Raw genomic sequence first — 20,877 nt, 5'->3', positions numbered from 1 at the left:
ATAACACCTAATATCTCCACAAGACGCATATCTATACTGACACATTGGATTGGCCTTTTGAGCATGATAAAAGGCTGATCACTGTTCAGTGGTTAGGATTAACTGTTCTGCTTATAGGGATCTCTGTGGCTTATGACGGAGGCTGAGGTCCAGAACAATGACGAGTGAGTGCAGATATATTGCGCGTGGGTGTGTGCAGACACATAAATGCGAGGCTGTTAGGTAAATTTGCTTCTATTGACAGAGGTTGAAGGGTAAGACAAAGAGTAAATATGTTCATAAGCAAATGGTACACAGGCTGGCAGGCAGGGTCTTTTGTAATGGTTACATGAAGGTTTGCCTAATTTGATCATGCTGGAAAATAACTGTTGACAGTGTCGTGGTCCATGTTTCTGTTGCTTTTAATCACTGTTGATTTAGACTTCAGAGATAGTGGTTTTATGTGAGGTGGCTGGATTTAAGGCACATATATGGGTACCAGGGTTAGGGTTAGGGTCCAGGAGACAGGAGGTATGGCATGCATGCCCCCACTTTCAAATGGCTGGGCTATTTTAATTTCTGTGATTGTGATTTTTGGGGTTTGTTACAGGGCTGGTGCAGCAGATGCTGAAAAGGTTCTATTTGAGAACTTTCATTTGTGGGTGCCAAATCAATAGTTTATGATTAGAGCTCTGCAGAATTGGGACATTTTTAACAGGAAAACTATTTAAAATTGAATCTGAATCTTGACCTTAGAATTTTAAATCATAGAGAGCATGAAAATATGTCTTACATCTCTATTCAATGTGTTGATCATATCCATATGAATACAACTATAATATTACTATATTATCATTCATTACATAATTTATCTTTTTTTTACTTTTAGCAACACAGTTTTCTTACTTTTGTGTGTTTTGTGATCTTATTCATGTGAAAATGTGTGTACACATTTGAACCAAATAATATGTTATAAAATAATAGATCCCTCAGTTACACTTTACCGTATGGTGCATTAGCCTGTTGTAAGGAATATATCACTTTTGCCTTTGAATTCAATGCTTTGTAATACCAAGGCTATTGCAGAGTAGGTCTTTAGAGAATATTAACAATTAGCATTATTAATATTTTAGGCTACAAAAATATTATAAAATACAATGTTATTTATTAATATAGGTCATGTACAATGAAATAGTTTTTTGTTTTCATTTAATTTTTTGTTTTTATTCTGTAAAAATCGTAATCTAGTCTCGGTCTCAACTCAGACTCAACTAATACAAAGTCTTTGTCTTGATTCAGACTTGATGTGTCCTGACACTGTCACTCCAAGTACAGATACAGCACAGATATTTCTTATGTCAATACAATTGATTTCTTTTTTATTTCCTTGGTGAAAACTAATTCAAGTGTGATATTTCCTAATCCTACATCTAACCCTAAAGTTAACCTCAACCCAAAAAGTTAACCCCTTACCCTTGCCCTAGCTAAACCTATCCCTAGCACTGGTCAGAGTCATCAGTTTCACCAGATAATTATTAATAATTTGAACGTCTATAGTTTATCTATGGGGGGGGATATTCAAATAAAGTGTGACCTAGTCTTTTTTTTCCAGCATTAAATACACATTTAGTTCCATTAAAGTGGTATATTTAATTTACTGGTCAAAGGAAACACTTAATTGTCAAATATTTTACCAGTATTTTTTTATTTCTATTTTACTGAAAGAACCCAAGGAGCAGAAGAATAGAGCCTAAATAACTTCACTTCCTAGGCTGATAGATAATGGGTGCACTAATGTGTTCCACTGAAGTTCTAAAGTTCTAGGAAGACCTGATATTTTTCTACTCAAGTTGTTTTTCAGTTGCTATTTGAGTCATTGTTTCAATGAAGTAAGAACACTTTAGTGGTTTGGTGAGGCTCCTCTACCCACATCTGGTAATTAAATATTCACACAAAGAAGACTCTCATAGGCCTTGTACTTTGTTTGGATGCTGTGTTAATCAAGATTGTTCAGAGGTCATTACATGAATTGAATGATAAGAAGTTGTTGACTGCATACATTTCTGATTTAAACAGACCAGGGTTAATGCATGTGCTTAAAACTGATGATTACCCAGCTGGGAAATCACAGTTTTGCCTGTGGTTTGAGAAGCTCTCATTATGCAGCTGGATGCCAGCAGGATTTCAGGCAATCGACAGTTTTCAAATTTTGATAGCACCATCTAGTACTACACGGTTCCTGTCTGCAATATCCTTAAAGATTTTTAAACTCTTCTAACAAAAACCTGAATGAATCTTTTAGTGCTTTGATTTATACTTGTGCCTTAGTCCATTAATTGCTCTTGAGCTGCTCCACACCACAAAAGCTCAGATTCACTTTGCACTGTAGGCTTGTTCTATTTAAGGTCACTGGCCTTGCTTATTGCTTGTATGTTTTTTAAAACTATCCCTAAAATTAACCTGGTTTTGTCATTAATGATCACAATGCTTTTTAGGAGTATATTTCCATGTGGTAAACAAGCATATCAATATACTTTTTTCCAAAAAAATAGTTCCATTGACACTTTCTCAAACAAAAAAACTCAGAATGTAAGTTCAGAAAGTTCAGTCACAAAGCACATTCTTTGGCTTTGTTTACAGTGCAAAGATTATTTTTTTCTTATATCTGGTTTTTAGGCTGTCTCTTCAAAGTTTAAGTTCCAAGTGACCATATTTGGTTTTCGTGCTCAGATTTTAGTCACATTTACCTGCATATCTATATTGGTTCCCACTGTAACAACGTATGCATGCACATGCTGACTAAGTAAGGACAAAACTAAGCAAAACTAATAGATATCTAGCTGACAGGATGATCACACTATATTTCATAACTACAACTACAGCAGGAATGGAATGTGACATTACTGTAGGCTGATCTCGTCAATAGACAACAAGCTATAGGCTGTAGCAGTGATACACCACCACTCTTTGAATGACAGAAAAAACACGAGATCCAATTTGGTCAGTCAGACTGAGTCACATAGCCATAAATCAGATTCTAAACCAGCTACACATGTGGCTTGAATCCAACTGGAAAAAAATCTGATTTCATACGGATCTGTCGCAGTTCAAATGAAAATGAGACCCTCAATCAACTCACGCTGTGTAGTGAATTACATCGGGAATAGCCAGTCTTCAAGGGTTAGCCTTAGCTTAACATGGAAGCAGAGCACTTCAGTTTGATCTCTTACCAAATGAGAAGCCGCTTGACTCGGTCAACTGCTTCAAACGACAACGGCGAGGTTTTGGCAGCATTGTGTGCACAGTGAGCTGTGGACCAGCTGGTACAGAAGTGTGAGTGACTAATATTTTCCAAAAGTCCAAACACTGCCTGATGCGAGAATGGGGGAAGCACGTGTGAGACAAATAATTTGAGAAGCTGGACATGGCTTTTTATAAGCTTTTCCCATCCCACCTTAAATGGTGCAGCAGTGACAGCCAGGCACCTGTACAGGTGCCCGAATTCAATTGCTGCTCCATTTAAGGTATAATGAAAAATTCAATCAAAAAGCTGCTCAATAAGAAGCCACAAATTAAGACATGAAACAGTGTTTAGCACCTTTTTATCAGGGCCACGGGGCTAGTGTTAGAAAGCAATATTGATATGGGTTTATCTATATGTTGTTCAGTTCTGTTTTCACTATTTTGCAAAGGAAAGATATTTCAGCTTTAGTTTGGTTCTCAAAGTTGTTCTTATTAAAAAATGAAGGGATATCCCAGAATAAATAGCTACTTCTGATCTACAAAAAGAGGTTTACTTAAGCCATCTAGACTGTGATATACATTTTTGGCCATACTGCCCGCTACTGATTTGTGTGTTTGTTTTTTGTTTATTTACCTCAATGTAATTGCATGTACATCCTTGAATACATTCATCCTTGAAGGCAGCTACTTTTAAGTGCCTCTACAGTTCAGAACAACTTTGCTGTACCAGCATGAGCCAGTATATGTGACATTTTGATTTAAAATAATAATGTAAACAAAAACAGAGTTTCGGGCCATGCTTTCAGGTCACTGAGTATTGGTTATTTCATATTGAGCTCTGTTAGATTTAAGTGGCAGGGGTAGCAGCATGTTATTTTAAAACCATAGAGTGCACTGTGAAAAAAGCCATCTTGTCAGCAATCAAGTTCAATGAAAACACCCAGCACTATTACTATATACCCGCTGACAAGACCGCTGCCAGAATTTTAAAACAAATTGGATAATCCGGAAAAGACTTTGTCATTTCTCTCACAAATGACAAATCAGTTTATAAACATTAATTAGGATCTAAATTATACTGAGGGAAATTTGTGCCTGTCAGCCTGTCACCTCTTATTCAGCTCCGCCTGGAAGCAATAAAGAACAGAAAACAGAGTGAAGTCTCAGCAGATGGTTATTGTTGTCTTGTTTGTCATGGTTGATAGTGGTACAACAACCGTGCTGCACTCATTTAGTCTTGTTTACTCTCTGTGCTGTATCAATGTCCTCCTAAGTGGGTGGAGAGCTGAATTCATAATCAACAGTGGTCAATTAATTTTCAACACGGGGAAGGGAAACGAGGTAGAATAACATCAAAAATTTGATAAATCCTCATTGTCCATGTCTGAAGGACAACAAAAAGCTCTGTCAAATTTAAGCTTTAATTCCTCTCCCAATTTACTCAGAGCCTGTTCATGCTTAAGAAGGTCCCTCGTTGACTCATTCCATAGCATCCTTACCATCCTGCTTGGATGATGAAGGCTACACTCTTAATAATAAAGTGTTGTTTAGAATGAAGCCACAGAAGAACCACTTTTGTTTCCATAAAGTGTCCTTCAGTGGATGATTCTTTAAACAGATCTGCAGGCGAAGTTTCAAGGTCAGCATCCTACAGTCTTCTTGTGTTTATAGTTTGTCCATATGCAGCATTTGTGAGCAGCGAGTACACAATGATTTTTACCTGAACATTTTCCAAGAATAGAGCCTTCAGACCTGCGTGGAGAGTTACTTTTCCTCACTTTCTGTCAAAAGGTCTTTATTTCAGTGAGGAACCATGAGGCAAAACACAAGTAGCTTTATTTGTTCCACAAGTGAGAAATTGACTCACTGTGTTTTATCAGTACTATTTTTGAAAGCAAGCCTAAATGCAGTTGAAAAGCTTGACTGTGCTGGATATAAGGTGTCATGCCAGAGATCTGATAAAAGCCATGTAGAACCTTAGTTCCAAAACACTGGGACAGTAGGTAGAATGCAAATAAAAACAAAAAGGAATGATTTATACATCTGTTTTGACCTGTATTTGAACAAAAACACCCTAAAGACATAATATTTAATGTTTTACCTTATGAACGTCATTGTTTTTTTGTAAATATATGCTCATTCTGAAACTAATGCCTGCAACACATTCCAAAAAAGCTGAGAAAGGGACAGTTTAAGACCAAAAATGTGAAATGTTCAAAAATAGAAAAGACCCATCCGGACTGTTATTAGTGTGAAGTTCAATAGCCAGCATCTGTCATGTTATGGGAGGATATTAATGGGTAATGTGCATATCTGTGAAAACACCATTTACGCTGAACACATTTTGGAGCAATATGTGCTTCCTTCAAGACACCGTCATTTTCACAGGCCTTCATTATTTCACCCTGACAACACAATGCCGCATTCTGCATGTGTTCCAACAGCAATGCTGTGTAATCAACGAGTGCATGTGCTAGACTGACCTTTTTGAAATGTGTTGCACGCATCGTATTTGGAATGAGCATGTATTTATGAAAAACAAGTAAGTTCATATAGCAAAAAATCTATTTAGTACTAATTTAAATTCGATACAGGTCAAAAAAGAATTTACTAATGACTGCTTTCTGTTTTTATCAGCATTCCACATGCTGTGCCAACTCGAATTGGGGTTTTAATTTCTACTGACATTTTCCTGACTTTATTTTAAACATTGCTAGACCAGTCTGGTAAACACCATGTGGTTCTGTCTGTACGGTCAGGGTCTTACAAGACCCTCTTTACTGAGCTTTTTGGCCCTCTCCTGACTGAGCGAAATCATTCGATCAATGCAACAAAAGTGCCCAGATGTGGTATTACATGCTTTTTTTCTGCATTGATCTCAAAAAAGGAGAAACCAGAACAGCTATGTTCAGTGGTAGGACAGCCTTTTTGTTATGAATCATGCAGCAACAGCTTATTTTTAACCTGAATTCAAGCTGCCCTTATAGCTGTTACGTGATTTCATATTTTGGAGGAAGTACTGAGGAACTGTAAGGACAGATGCAGCCTGGAGGATAAAAGAAGGCCAACCACGATTCTTGTACATTGGTGTCTTTTACATCAGAGTTCTTCTCAAGTGCAATGTTTTGCCAAAGCGGCCAAGGAAATGTCACAGTGCCTCTTTAATATACTGTCTAACATCAAGTTTGGTAGAGCACACTGGCCAGAACAACACTAACATGGATGTAGTGGTCTAGTTAAGACCTTCTTAAACAGAACTGCACATTTTATCATATATAAAGATATAAATAATCATATAATAATATTATTGAACAACAGTGTGTTTTTTTTAGGATATTGTAATGTAACAGTAACAGCATGTAGAAATTTAATTGTACTATGGTCTTTTGTCTGGGCCTGTCTCAATTAATCAGTAAAACTAATACTGCAATTAAAAGTCTTTAATTAAAATTTACCTACTTGAAAAATTGGCCATAATTAGTCAGCAGTTTGCTGGATGATAATGCATATTTAAAATTATCCTACTGGTACTGGAAGAGAAACAAACCATGATGGATGTCCATTTAAGTGCATTTTTGAAACATAATGCCTTTCTAGGGGAATTTTTAAAAAAATTCTGTATAATTTGCTAATGGAGAAGTGCTTGGATTTCATTACAATGTAAGTGATAGGAACCAGAGGCCGTATTACAGAAACATCCTAACTCTGAACTCTTATCTATTTTGTCACCATGACAACTGGGGTTAGCACTAAATTTAGGACAATAACTGTTACAGAATAACAGCAGTTCCTAAATTCATTCTCTTATCCTAACTCCAGGTCAGAAAACAGTATTACAGAAGCATCCTAACCAGACACATCGTAGGAAAAACGTCTGGATAACACTAAAAGTTTTCTAATTTTGGTTTAATCTTCTATTTCTATTGTTTTTCGCAACTGTAGCAATAACAAGTTCACTATAGCTAGCATATGATGTTACATCTATTTATATTACAAAATGGTGGTTTGAAACACAGCTGACACCAGCTCCACCGCCCCTTATTACCTTTGTGTATTAATGTTCATTAAAGGTGTGGCTGTTTATCGGGAGGAGTAACATTAGTGCAGTTTGCAAGCTGGTTGTCTTTTTGTAGTTCTTATGCCCATATTAGTAGCTCCAAGTCTAAGCTCAATTTCTCTATAGCCAGACCGAATAGGGTTTTCAAAAAATCAGTCAATTAGCTCAGTCAGTTAACTAATTATTCAATTAATAATCAATACAATTGGTACATTACTCCATTACTAATATATTCCATAGTAACAGCCTTAGGTTTGCTTATTTTGTGCAGCCTTAACCTTAACTGTTGTCCAGATGATACTCCAGGGATTGGCTTACACCACTGTACCTATGCAGATTGATTACAAGTGTTATTAAGTGACCAGGGCTGATTGTATGCTGGGGCCTAAGGTAGGATCTCACGCCCTGTCCATACATATCTGGATTTTTTTTTTGTTTTTGTTCCACAAAAAAAATCTTCATCCACACCAGCAGTTTTTATCCACACCAAAACACTGAAGACTTTTTTCTAGCTAAACCTCAGAGAGCATTTCATAACATTTTTCAAAAAACATTTCAAGAAACATTTTCAATGACTTTCATGAGGACAGGAGGCCAAAAAATATGTTTTCAAAGGTTTCCAGATACTTGTGGACATTGCCTCAGTGAGCTGGTGCAGGTGACAGTATGAGTTACTATGCTCATCACTGCTCTCCTACAGTCCTGGTCCCTAGGCTCAGATCCTTTCAAAGAACTAACAGATGCATCACAGTGACTTCCACACAGAGCTACAGACGTGTGTTTGTGGGTTTGTATATCTGTTTGTGAGGGTGTGTGTGTGGGAACAGAGTCATTTATAACCTCCACTCTGTCACTCAGGGAACCTGTCCAAGACCTGCACGGCAGACGGCTGGACTGAAGTGCATCCTATAACGATCGCTGTGAATTGTGGATACAATCTCAACAGCACTGGTGATGACGTAAGTCTGAACATCTGAAGGACGTTTGTCTTTCTAGGTTTAAGAATACTTTATCAGTGTGAATACTGTACACTCATGTGTCAGACCTTTTTTCCTTCACAAAATATTGAAGAGCTCCTTGGAATAAAATTAAGTTGTTGCACCTGAAGGTTGATATATTGTGCTGGGAGCCCACACTGCTTTTTTTTTCTTCACAGCACCTGACTGCATGTAACCTCAGCAGCTCAGGGTGTCATCTGGTGCTCTTTGGCTGCCTCTTGCTCTCCCAGCACTTACAGCACTGTGACACATATACAATACCTCCTTTATATTCAGCACTTGACATTAAATCATTTCCAGAATAAGGTTGATTGCCTAGGATTCTCCTGTGTAATGGAATAGTTACCAATAACCACTTAAGGCCCAAAGCACTTATGTCTTGACAATATTGTTATTTCGTTATTTTTTTTTATGTAAATGCATTATATAGTGTATCTCAGTAGGGACATTAACAGGCACGTAGGCTTTGAGTAGTAAAGATACAAAGCTGTTAGAGATATAGTGGAGATATAGGGTTGGGTGGTATAATTGTAATAAGAAATATTTTGATATTAAAAATTATTTAAAATGAAGATGGTATTTCAAAATTCTGACACGTCAAAAATCACATGTGAATGGCAAAATAAACACATTGCACCCATTTATATTTTAGGCGTCACCGATTAGTGGTGTGGCGGCTCACCAATAGGAGGTGCTGATAGAAAGGGGGGTGGGTCCGAGCCAGGACAAATTTGGGAAAAATGAACAGCAGCCAGAGATGTTATAAAGGCCAAGACTAATTTAATTAAGAATGGGAAAGCTTGTAATGCTAAACACAGCATGCTTTTGCAGAGAAAGTCCCATCCTTTAATAAGGACCAATCAGCCTGCTGGTTAAGCAACTAGCAAGAAAAGCCCCTTTAGGACATCTGCACAAGTGAAGTAGCCAAAACAACTTGAAACAATCGTGTTTTTGTGCATTATAACAGTAATTTGAGTTTTTTGGTCTCTCCTCATTCAAATAGATAGGAGCTTGGTCTTGTATGACTTGAAATAACTGCCTGGTGGCATTACGAAGATGAACACCAAGTGAAGAGACTTTCCTGAGGACTTTCTAGCAGCTCAGCAAAGGCTGAGAGCTACACACACCACAGAACACTTCAGCTTTTTCTGTCACTCCAACAGCAGTCACTTGACTTTTTATGATCTACACTTGTTGCAGACTAGTAGTTAGCAGTGATGGACAGTAACTAAGTAAATGTAATTAGTTACTGTACTTAAGTAGCTTTTTCGTGTATCTGTACTTTACTTTTTTTCTGTACTTTTTACTTTCACTCCGCTACATTTCAAAGTCAAATATCTGACTTTTTACTCCACTACATTTTGAGAAATCCGTTGTTCCTTTTGGTTTTTGTGTGTATAAAAACGTAACATGTCAAAACAAAAGAAGTGCAAAGCAAAAACACCAATCAGGGCACAGCGGTCACTTTGTTCTGAGCTTGTTTTGACCTGTTGGTCATACCAACCCAGTGCAGCACACGGTTCAACGTCAGTGCAGCAGCTACCTAAATGATGGAACTAACCTAAATTTGTGTAAATAGATCACAATATAGAAATATATATATATATATATATATATATATATATATATGCAGTCGTGACTGGCATGTTTCTTTTTTCTGAATTCATGCAAACACTTTTTATAGTAAATTAGATTCGGTTAGTTTATGTTTATGAACAGGGACCTACAGATCAAAACAGTAAAGGAAAACTTATTTGTGAACTTGAGTTTAAAACAAGTGTTCTGTGTTTTGTGCTTATGATCATTTTAATAGACGTCAGCGTCACTAATTAATGACAGTCTATTAAAAGACTGGTTTACCAAGAGAGACACTGGAGGATTTTCACCTAAAACGAGTTCATGAAGCGAGTCTTGTTATAAAAATGATAACAGGAAATCAGAGCCATAATTAATCTTTTAGTACTTTTACTTTCGATACTTAAGTATATTTCAAGCCAAATACTTTAGACTTTTACTCAAGTTGAGGTCTAGAGTAAGGACTTCTACTTTTACTGGAGTAATATTTTACCTTGGGTATCTCTCTTTAACTCAAGTACATGATTTGTGTACTTCGTCCACCTCTGCTAGTTAGTCAGAATCAAACCTATACTGTGCTGTGTATCACGACTTGGGTCTGCGGCCTGCTTGCTATGCTGAAGTTAGTTTATTTAGCCAGAATCAAACATGCTCTGTGGTGACGCTAGCTCAGCTAATGCTGCCCAGCTCCTCTATCCTAGTTAGCAGCAACAACCTTCTCCGAGTTTAACATTAGAAATTGTTAGATGGGTTGACATTTATTGAATTGTGGCTTGAAAATCATGTGAACTAAATGTTTTGAGTATTTTCAATGTAGAAATGATGCAGGATAAGACGGCACAAATACTTTAAAACTTAAATACAATTTTTAACTTCATAAAGCTGTAACTTTTGGGTTCCATGCAATTTTCAATTCTGAGATCAAGATTCAATTTGATGTTTATGTGTTACTGATTCAATATCTTGACAGCACAGAGCTCTCAATACAAATTCGATTGGCTCAGATTGGTTGTGCCACACCAGCCCTCAAACAAAATATACCCTAAAAATTGCAGCCCCTAGACTTTATAAGGGGCATATCTGTGACACGGTTTTAAGTTTTGAATGTTAATTACTTAAAATGTTTGATACTTTTGTCACTCTTTATGTGATATAGAACCTTTGTGTTTTGTGGATGAATTTTAAACTTTATAATGGTTCTTCGCATTTGCATGTCCAGTTTACAAAAACATGTCTTTAAAGAGCCATCAGTGGAAAGGTTTTTAAGGACACTAAGGCCCAATGCCATTTCACCTCGCCCCTACCACTTAGCCCTTAGCCCTCTCTTTTGCGCGTTCACATCTAGGGTTAGGGTGTCCCAATTTTTGTTGAGATGAAGGGGTAGCACGAAGTGTTCGGGCTACATGGCCCTCCAAATGGAAGTTTTTCAGAGGCACACTCCAAACGGAGTGTTATCAGAAAAAAAGAAAAGTGAGAGGCTGCACGAGCGACCAAAGAAACCCAGAAATGTATTTTCTCCACTGAAAATTACAATAACTTTGGTATTAGTTTAATATCATTTCAATGTGTTATGATTGTTTTCTTCATAACAAGCGTAAAAAATTGCTAAAGCATGCTAATGTTTCGGTAGCTAGATAGCTAACTTTCCCGTTCCACCTTAAATAGTCCAGCAGTGTTGACGCCTGAAGTTAAGTTAACCATTTAAGGTGGAATGGGAAAATTCAAAATTTTTCTGCATCACCACTGAATTAGCGGTGGGCGATGATGAATACTTGTCTTAAACCCCCTCTTTGAAGGCATATGATGCCCCTAAATACAATGAGGAGCTAAACTGCTTCCCTTCTCTGCTATCTCTGAAGATAGAAACATGATTGGGCCTAAGTTGTCCTTTTTTGGTCTCGCATCAAAGAACCCTGTTTGCACTTTTAACATTTACCTGCGATTAGCTGTAGTAAGTCGACTATTCCTTTCATTGTGAGGCCATACACCCCATCTTCTCACTCTCAGCTTTGAATTACTGGAAAGCAAGTGAATACTTCAGGTAGCCATGCCTACCAGGACTTTGTGGGAGAGGGCTTTGACCAGATGCTAAGCTGCGGTAGCTACTGATACCTTCTCAAGGTTGCTATTTAGGTGTTTTGACCACAGTCCACATTATAGATGGTGGGATTGGAAAAATCTGTCCAGTGTTAGGCTGAAGACAATAGAAGTGGTGAATCATTCATTGGTTTTGGATGTGGGTGAAATAATGCTTATTTATTCTTTAAGGCAGAAAAAACGGCCTTGAATAAGAAATATGTGTGTTTAGATGTAGATCTGCTCAAAGCCCTATGCAGGCATTGAGTGAGGCATACATGGTGGCATGCAAGGCGTTAGAAAAAAACAGACTATTTTTTCATAACAGGTGAATGTGGTCTGCCATTTTCAGTGGAAGTGACTGTAGTGGGTTGATTAAAAATCATAGCTCATATTCAGCACTTTTCAAACATTCCTCTTTGTTAGTTTTATACAAGATGCATTTTCCTCTCCTCAGCAGAATGACGTCTTTCCCCTGGTGAATGTTCAGGGCCTTCAAGGCCTTTGCTGAAGGCCCACAATAATTGGAATGAAAGAAGGGACTAGTCACTTATTACGTGAACAGAACTGAAAACATAGCTTTTTAATTAGTTGAAGCTGCCTGTCTATTGACTTACTTGTAAGCATTAAAAATAGTGAGATGCTGTGTCTGTCCTGAGTCATGATATGAAACTCATAATGATATTCATGCAGTTTTTCCTTTTTTGGACCCATATTCTATTTTATGGGTGAGCTTCCACATAAAAAACATATGCAGTGTAAATATAGGCTATCCAGAGACTTAGCAATAGTAGTACTAGTCTGGCATATTATGTTCTGCCATGTGCCATGCTTTCACCCTTCATACTTACTAATCCACCTTTAGCCTGCCTCCACTTTGCTCTACCCACCTATTAATCCACTCTTAGCTCACTTTTACAGACTTCTTCCACAGGTTTGCTGGATTAGCTGTTTGCTGCTGCTGTTTGGTTTGTGTTAGTTTCTAATTTCAACTGAAACAAGGTGAGTGCTTTTTTGTCATGGCTACTGCTGGGTTTTTCTCTTGTTCAGAGTGTGGCATGTTTAGTTTAGACCCCTTCTCCACCGATAGTCATAATGATAGTGGTGTTTGTTCAAAGTGCAAGCTAGTTAACTGCCTGGTAGAGAAGGTGGACAAGTTAGAGCTGCGTATCCGGGGTTTAATAAGGGATAGACAGCAAGGGTCACTGTTAGCAGCCCCGGGTACACCAGGGAGAGCTAGTACCCCCTCGACTCCGGCCTTAGAGCCCCCACAGCAGGGCGAATGGGTAACGTCTCGGCGGCATAGTCGAAAGGCTAAGGCTAATGCTACTGCAAAGGCCACAGCCAGCCCACCTGTACACCATGCTCCCCCAGTTCACGTGTCAAACAGGTTTGCCCCGCTCAGTGAAGCACCCGCTGAGGAGCCTGTTAAAGGTACTCTGGTGATAGGAGATTCTATCGTCCGGCACGTGAAATTAGCTACTCCTTTAGGGGCACCAGCGGCTAGAGTTATCTGCTTACCGGGAGCCAGAGCACCGGACATTAGTGGCAACCTTAGGCTGTTAGCAAATAGGAGATATTCGAGGGTAGTTATTCATGTAGGGGCCAATGATATTCGTCTGCGGCAGTCTGAAGTAACTAAGGCTAATATTAAAGAGGTGGTTAAACAGGCCCAGACGCTGTCCGAAGAGGTAATCTGTTCTGGCCCCATCCCAATGAGGCGTGGTGATGAAGCTTACAGCAGGCTTTCTTCGCTGAACCGCTGGATGTCCAAGTGGTGTACGGACAATCATGTGGGCTTTATAGACAACTGGCTAATGTTTGAGGGCAAGCCTGGTCTTTTAGGTAGGGATGGTGTCCACCCCACGCGGGATGGTGCTGCCTTACTTTCGTGCAGCATAGCACATAGTCTCTTAGTTAGTCGGCAGAGTAGCAGTAGCCTTAGAAGCTGCTGACAAACCGGAGCCGGGACCAGGCCGCAGACAGAGAGGCTTAACCGACCGTCTGTGAGCTGCAAAGAGACGTTACCTAGATACCAATGTATTCAGACTGTGTCTGTCCCCCGAGTCAAACATAAATGTCAAAAAACTCAAACAGTAAATCTAAATAACCTAACGTATATTAAACAATCATATCCAGACTGTAGCACTAGCACTTCAAAACTAAAGATTGGTTTACTTAACATAAGATCTCTAAATTCAAAAGCAGTAATAGTGAATGAAATCATAACTGATCAGAAATTTGATGTGTTGTGCCTCACTGAAACCTGGATTAGACCCGATGAATATTTAGCATTAAACGAAGCCACCCCTGCAGGCTATAATTATATACACAACCCCAGATCGTCCGGTAGAGGAGGCGGGGTCTGCATAATTTTTAGAAATTCCCTAGCTGTCAATCAGAAACACTATGATAATTTCACTTCTTTTGAGCTTCTTTACATCAATATAATTAATCCAATTACAAAACAGAATGCATTTTCTTTAATTAATATTTACAGACCACCAGGACCCTATGTAGAATTTTTAAAAGAATTTAGTGATTTCGCTGCAGATTTAGCAGTTTGTAGTGATAAAGTAATTATAGTAGGAGACTTCAACATTCATTTTGAAAAAGTTGATGACTCATTAAAAAAGGCTTTTGCATCAATTCTAGACTCAGTTGGTATTGCTCAAAATGTAACAGGACCTACGCATTACTGTAATCATACTCTGGATCTGGTTTTGACCCTGGGTGTTAGCATAGATAACCTAGATATTCTTTCTCAAACCTCAGTAATCTCAGATCATTATCTTATTTCTTTTAAACTTCATCTTAGTCATAATATACGTACATCCCCCAGCTACTCTATGAAACGTTCAATAACGCCCTTTACCGCTCAACAATTTACTGATAACCTTCCTGATTTATCAACCATAGTGTACTCTCCAGGTAACCCAGCAGAACTAGACAAACTAACTGATTGTTTAGAAAATACCTTCCGGTCTACTTTAGATGGTGTAGCACCACTTAAACACAAAAAAGAGAGACAGAAAAAACTTGCGCTGTGGTATAACGACCAAACTCGTACTTTAAAGCAATTAGTACGAAATTTTGAGCGAAAATGGCGATCAACCAAACTGGAAGTATTCCACTCTGCTTGGAAAGACAGTATTGTTGAATATAGAAGAGAAATTAATAAAGCCCGCTCAGAGTATCTGGCCTCTCAGATCGAGATTAATAAAAACAACCCTAGAGTTCTCTTTAGTGTTATTTCTAAACTGACTAAAAATCAGGCAGGTACTGATCCTCAGATTCCAGCAATCCACACTAGCAATGCTTTTATGGACTATTTTGATAATAAAATCGAAAATATTCGGGACAAAGTTCAACAGATAAATAGCACATCTTGTCTGTCATCTGGTGTGGCTGATATAGAACAAAATCCAGCTACCGAAGTCAGGTTGGAAGTTTTTAACCCACTACATCATTTAGAACTGGAGAAAATTATCTCCTCATCAAACTGCACAACCTGTACACTTGATGCAGTTCCCACAAAACTATTAAAACAGGTATTACCAGACATAATTAAACCACTATTAACAATAGTAAACTCATCATTAAACCTGGGGTATGTTCCCAAAGCCTTTAAACTAGCAGTAATTAAACCTTTGATCAAGAAACCAAATCTTGATCCTAGTGTACTATCTAACTATAGACCTATTTCAAATTTACCATTTATTTCTAAGATTTTAGAAAAGGCCGTGGCCCAACAACTTGGCTCTTATCTGCAAAGAAACCAGATCTATGAAAAATTCCAATCTGGATTTAGGCCTCATCATAGCACTGAGACAGCTCTAGTTAAGATAACAAATGATCTGCTTCTTGCCGCTGACCAAGGCTGCGTTTCTTTACTGGTACTTCTTGACCTGAGCGCAGCTTTTGATACAATAGATCATAATATCCTCCTAGAAAGATTAGAGAAAATGGTCGGTATAACTGGAACTGCCTTATCGTGGTTCAAATCATACTTGACCGATCGTTTTCAGTTTGTGAGGGTAAATAATATACCCTCCAATTATACAAAGGTTAGATATGGAGTTCCACAAGGCTCTATCTTAGGACCGTTATTATTTACGTTATACATGCTCCCCCTGGGCAAAGTTATTAGAAAACATAATGTTAATTTTCATTGTTATGCAGACGACACGCAGCTCTTCATATCAGCCAAACCTGATGACAAACAGAGAATAAAGAAAATGGAGGATTGCGTAAAAGATGTGAAATCATGGATGTCACACAACTTTCTTCTATTAAATAGTGATAAAACAGAAGTTCTTCTATTAGGCCCTAAAGCTGCTAGAAATAAATTATCACACCTAATGTTGAATCTGGCCGACTTCTCAGTCACACCTGGTTCAACAGCTAAAAATCTTGGCGTTATCATAGATTCAGATCTAGCATTTGATAAACACATATCTAATGTTACTAAAACAGCTTTTCTACATCTCCGTAACATCGCCAAGCTAAGAAATGCTTTATCCTTACATGACGCAGAAAAATTAGTACATGCCTTCATTACGTCAAGGCTAGACTACTGTAATGCGCTACTGTCAGGATGTTCTAGCAGTAACTTAAATAAACTTCAGCTAGTTCAAAATGCTGCAGCCAGGGTCCTTACTAAAACTAGAAAATTTGACCATATTAGTCCAGTCCTATCAGCTCTTCACTGGCTTCCAGTCAAATTCCGCATAGACTATAAAATTCTCCTGTTAACGTATAAAGCCCTACATGGGCTCGCTCCTGAGTATCTGAGAGACCTTATCTCCTATTATGAACCACCACGATTACTTAGATCACAGGGTGCTGGCTTCCTAGTAGTTCCCAAAATTCAGAGAAGCTCTGCAGGAGGAAGAGCTTTCTCTTATAAAGCGCCCCAACTCTGGAATAATCTCCCCGATAATGTTCGGGACTCAGACACAGTCTCAATCTTTAAGTCTAGACTAAAAACTTACTTGTTTAGTTTAGCTTTTGGTAGTTAATGTTAATTCCCTTTAGATAAGGCTGCAGATCCAGGGGTTCATGGACATAGTGAATTGTGGGTAAACTGAGATGCTGGTGCTGCTGTCACTCACTACATGCAGTCACTCAGGTTTGTGGACGGTGGAGTGGGTGAATGCCAGTGTCTCAGGGAGCCTCCGTGTCTATGTTACCTTCTGGCTCTCTCCCTTTAGTTAGGCTGTCATATTCAGACCTGCCGGAGTCATTAGTCACACTCTGATAATTTTTTACATTTTCTGTTCTTCATAAATCCAGTCTAAACTAATTCCTAAATCTTTCCTTCCTCCGAGTTACTGACTGTCCACCGGTCCGGCCCAATACTGATGGATGTCCCACCCTCAAGTCCCCCTGTCCCCCTGATTGACCAGACTGATGGAAGTTTCTGGAACGCAGCTTCTCCACTACAGATCACATCCAAATCTATATGAACTCTAATTGTTTCCACTGTTGATTATACACACCTGAATATATTAGAACTGCGTGGATGTAAAATTGACTTTTCAATGTTTAACTTATAAGTTGTCTGACCAGTGGTAGGATGGTCCCCCCTTTAGATGTGAGTCTTGGTCCTCCCGAGGTTTCTTCCTCCTCCAGCTCTGAGGGAGTTTTTCCTTGCCTCAGCGCTCACGGGGGTTCTGTATATTCTGTATATTATGTTCAGTGTTTTGTCTGATTCTCTGTGCTGTGATTCCCATTTTTGTAAAGCTGCTTTGTGACAACATCAGTTGTAAAAAGCGCTATATAAATAAATTTGATTTGATTTGATTTGATGTTCCGTATGGCTCAGTATGTCCAGCTAATCAACATTTTAAATTCAGTATTTATGTAATAGTACAAGTCAGTTCATTGCTTTGCGTTTTGCATTAGTTCAGAGTTGTAACTAAACCCTTCGTGAGAGCCTGGACAGTTATTGCCTTGTTTTAAAAAGATCATCATGCCCATATTTTGTCTAGATTGGACTGGTCTCCACAGAGGCTGCTGCTGCAAAGCACGAGTTTCATTTCGTGCATATGCATACAAATATGACATTTTCCCAATAACTGTAATGCACTATTACTATTTGTTGAGTTTAAAACATTAGAAAAAATTAAACATAAAATGCCATAATTTTTAAATAGTTCTTTCCCCCCAATATTTTACATTTAGCAAAGAAACATTAAATGAACATAATTTCCCTTAGAAAATCAACAAACAGTTGACCAGGGGTGCCTGGATTTCTGCAAATGACCATACAAAATAACAAAACCTGCTAATATGGCAAGTCATTCCAAACTTCTCAGTGGTACTCTATTTAAATATGCCTTTACACTGATGCCATAGATGGTATTGGTTAAACTGGTTTTCTTCTTTCTTTAAAAATGTATCTTAGTGTAAAAATTTCATCTGTGTTCATTAATCTAATATGTTTGGCTTTTATATCTCTTGTAGGACAACTTCTTCCGGTCAGTTAAGATTGGCTACACTGTCGGACACAGTGTTTCTCTCATCTCTCTCACCACTGCCATAGTGATTCTGTGCATCTTCAGGTAAGTGATAGCATTGAAATGTTAAAATAACAGTCTACTATATATATATATATATATATATATATATATATATATATATATATATATATATACTATTTGCTTTCTCTCTGATTTCATTTTCAACTAATAGTAACTGCTCATAGTAACAATTGGCTCGTGTGCTTTCATGTGTTTGATATCCTGTAACTGCCAGGTAGTAAAAAAAATCCTCCTAATGCTGGTTCAAATTGTGATTCATTAGTTTAATGTAAAGACTTTATTTTGATAATGTAAATTTAAAAAATGATTAAGCCTAAAAAATTTGCTAATACTTGATAAGAAAGTACATGATTATTTCAGTTTCTGTTTTATTGGGAAGCATATAAATGAATTTCATTGCTGTCCAAAAAATGAAAACAAGCATCTCCAAATTAGTAACTTTTCAGGAGAAGAAAACCATTCTTTACTTTTAATGTTAGTCAATATAAAGGGACTTTATTCCAAGTAATTTAGTGCACTACTATCGGTATCGCTATTAACATTTTTACCTTTTAAACAAATTTGACATATGGGAAGGAACCTTTGCTGAAGACAGAGTAAGTTGTTGCTCAGTGAACCTCATTTGATGTGATATCACAGAGGACAAGCTACAATGCCTTGCAAAAGTATTTAAACCCCTTAAAAGCCATTCAGTTCATCAGGCTTACAAATGAAACTTGCGCAGATTCTTCCAGCTGTCATTTGTACTGCAAAATAATATGCTCCTGAAGTCAGTTTACAAAGTCAAAATTCATTATTTGTCAGCAGATCTTTAAAAAAAAAACTGAAAAATGCAGCTTGTATAAATATTCAGTTCCCTTCAGAGAAGCACTGCTACAACCACCTTTTGCTGCAAGAACAGATTTAAGCTGGGGTATTTCAGCAACTAAAAGAGATTTTCACCCATTCTTCCTGGTAGATTTGCTGCAGGTTGTTCAGGGAGGCTGAGACTTGCAGACTGGAGTTTTCAGAAGTGTTAATTTTAACAAGATGCCCAGATGCCACTGAGGAAAAGCATCCTCGTAGCAGGATGCTGTCACCTTCAAACTTCAAACACCACTGTTGAGGTGGTGTCTGTTGTGCAATGGGCAGTATTAGGTTTGTGCCACAAGTAGCGTTTTGAATTTTGCCCAGAAAGCTCTATTTTCTCTCATCTGTCCATAAAACCTTATGCCACATTTTAGTTGGTTTCTAAGAAAGCCCATACATGTTTTTTCTCCAGTAATTGCTTCTTTCTATCCACCCTCCCATATAGGCCAGTAGTATGCAGGGCTCACTCGACTCTCAGCCAGTACAGTCTGTAGCTCCTTGAAAGTCATTGTTGGCCTGTCTGTAGCTTCCCTCACAAATCCCCATCTTGCTCTGATGCAGTTTTGTGGCTTAGCCTTGTCTAGGCAGCACCTGGGTGGCAGGATGCAGCTTCCATTTCCTCACAATTCATCCAGCAGTGCTCATCCAAGCACTTTATGGCTCATTTCCTTAGAATGCTCTTTGGTCTTTGTTTTCACAGTTTTCCTTCACTTTGACAGTTAGCTCAAAAGTACTTGAATTAAGGGAGTCTTTTAAAGGTGAACTATTCCACTAATTCATAAGTAGATGCCAGTTTTAAGCCAGTTGTGTCCTTATTAGGGCAGTTATCTTTAATGTGTGTGAACTTAAGCTTCCACAGCACAGAGAATGCTTATGCAAACAGAATTTTTTAGTTAGTAATTCTTGTCACAGATTATTTTCTTACATAACACCAATATCACTTTAAAAGAATTCAGTTTGATGGTCAGTCTTTTAAAGTAAAATATTACATCACAAAATGTCAAAGTGTCACGAATATGATGACTTGAGGGGGTTGAATGCTTTTGCAGGGCACTGTATAACATATATGCTGTGTTTATTACCATCTAGATATGGGTATTGTTAGGATTGTTGATACCAGTACGGATACCGATACTGCTTATTGATTATTGACACTCTTTTTGATACCACTCTCCATAATTAAAAAAGTGAAAAGCCTGTGGTCATTTCCCTACAGTTGAAAATATTAACAATCACAAGTAATACAAAATTAGTTACCCCTGATTGTCATGTCAGCTCACACTAAGTTCAAATAAAGGCTACCTAGCAATTCGCAATTTATGCTATGCTACGAAATTTTAATTCAGTACAGAGTTAGCTTGATATCACTACTTCCCCCCATAAGCTGTTTTAGGCTATTGAAATATACGGTTTCTGATAAATATACATTTTCTGATAAGACTTATCAATCTGTCCTACCTGTAGTTTTAAAAAGTGGCCAAAGTTGGCTTCCTATCTGCCAGCTTCTTCTGAGAATTTTCCCATTCTGCCTTAAATTGTGCAGAAGTTATTATAA

General features: G+C 38.0%; 1 protein-coding gene across 1 annotated transcript in view; it reads left to right on the top strand.

Annotated features, from left to right (window-relative positions):
- Positions 1-20,877, top strand: part of vipr1b (vasoactive intestinal peptide receptor 1b) — a 131,042-nt gene that overhangs the window by 71,283 nt on the left and 38,882 nt on the right. Inside the window, exons 4-5 of the mRNA XM_017717465.2 lie at positions 8,138-8,238; positions 18,397-18,494. Coding sequence (XP_017572954.1) covers positions 8,138-8,238; positions 18,397-18,494 — 199 coding nt within the window. The remainder of the gene's footprint in view (positions 1-8,137; positions 8,239-18,396; positions 18,495-20,877) is intronic.

Source organism: Pygocentrus nattereri, chromosome 24 (assembly GCF_015220715.1).
Source record: "Pygocentrus nattereri isolate fPygNat1 chromosome 24, fPygNat1.pri, whole genome shotgun sequence".
Taxonomy (NCBI): Eukaryota; Metazoa; Chordata; class Actinopteri; order Characiformes; family Serrasalmidae; genus Pygocentrus; species Pygocentrus nattereri.
Note: the sequence above shows the minus strand (reverse complement) of the source record. Positions and strands in the feature narration are given on the sequence as shown.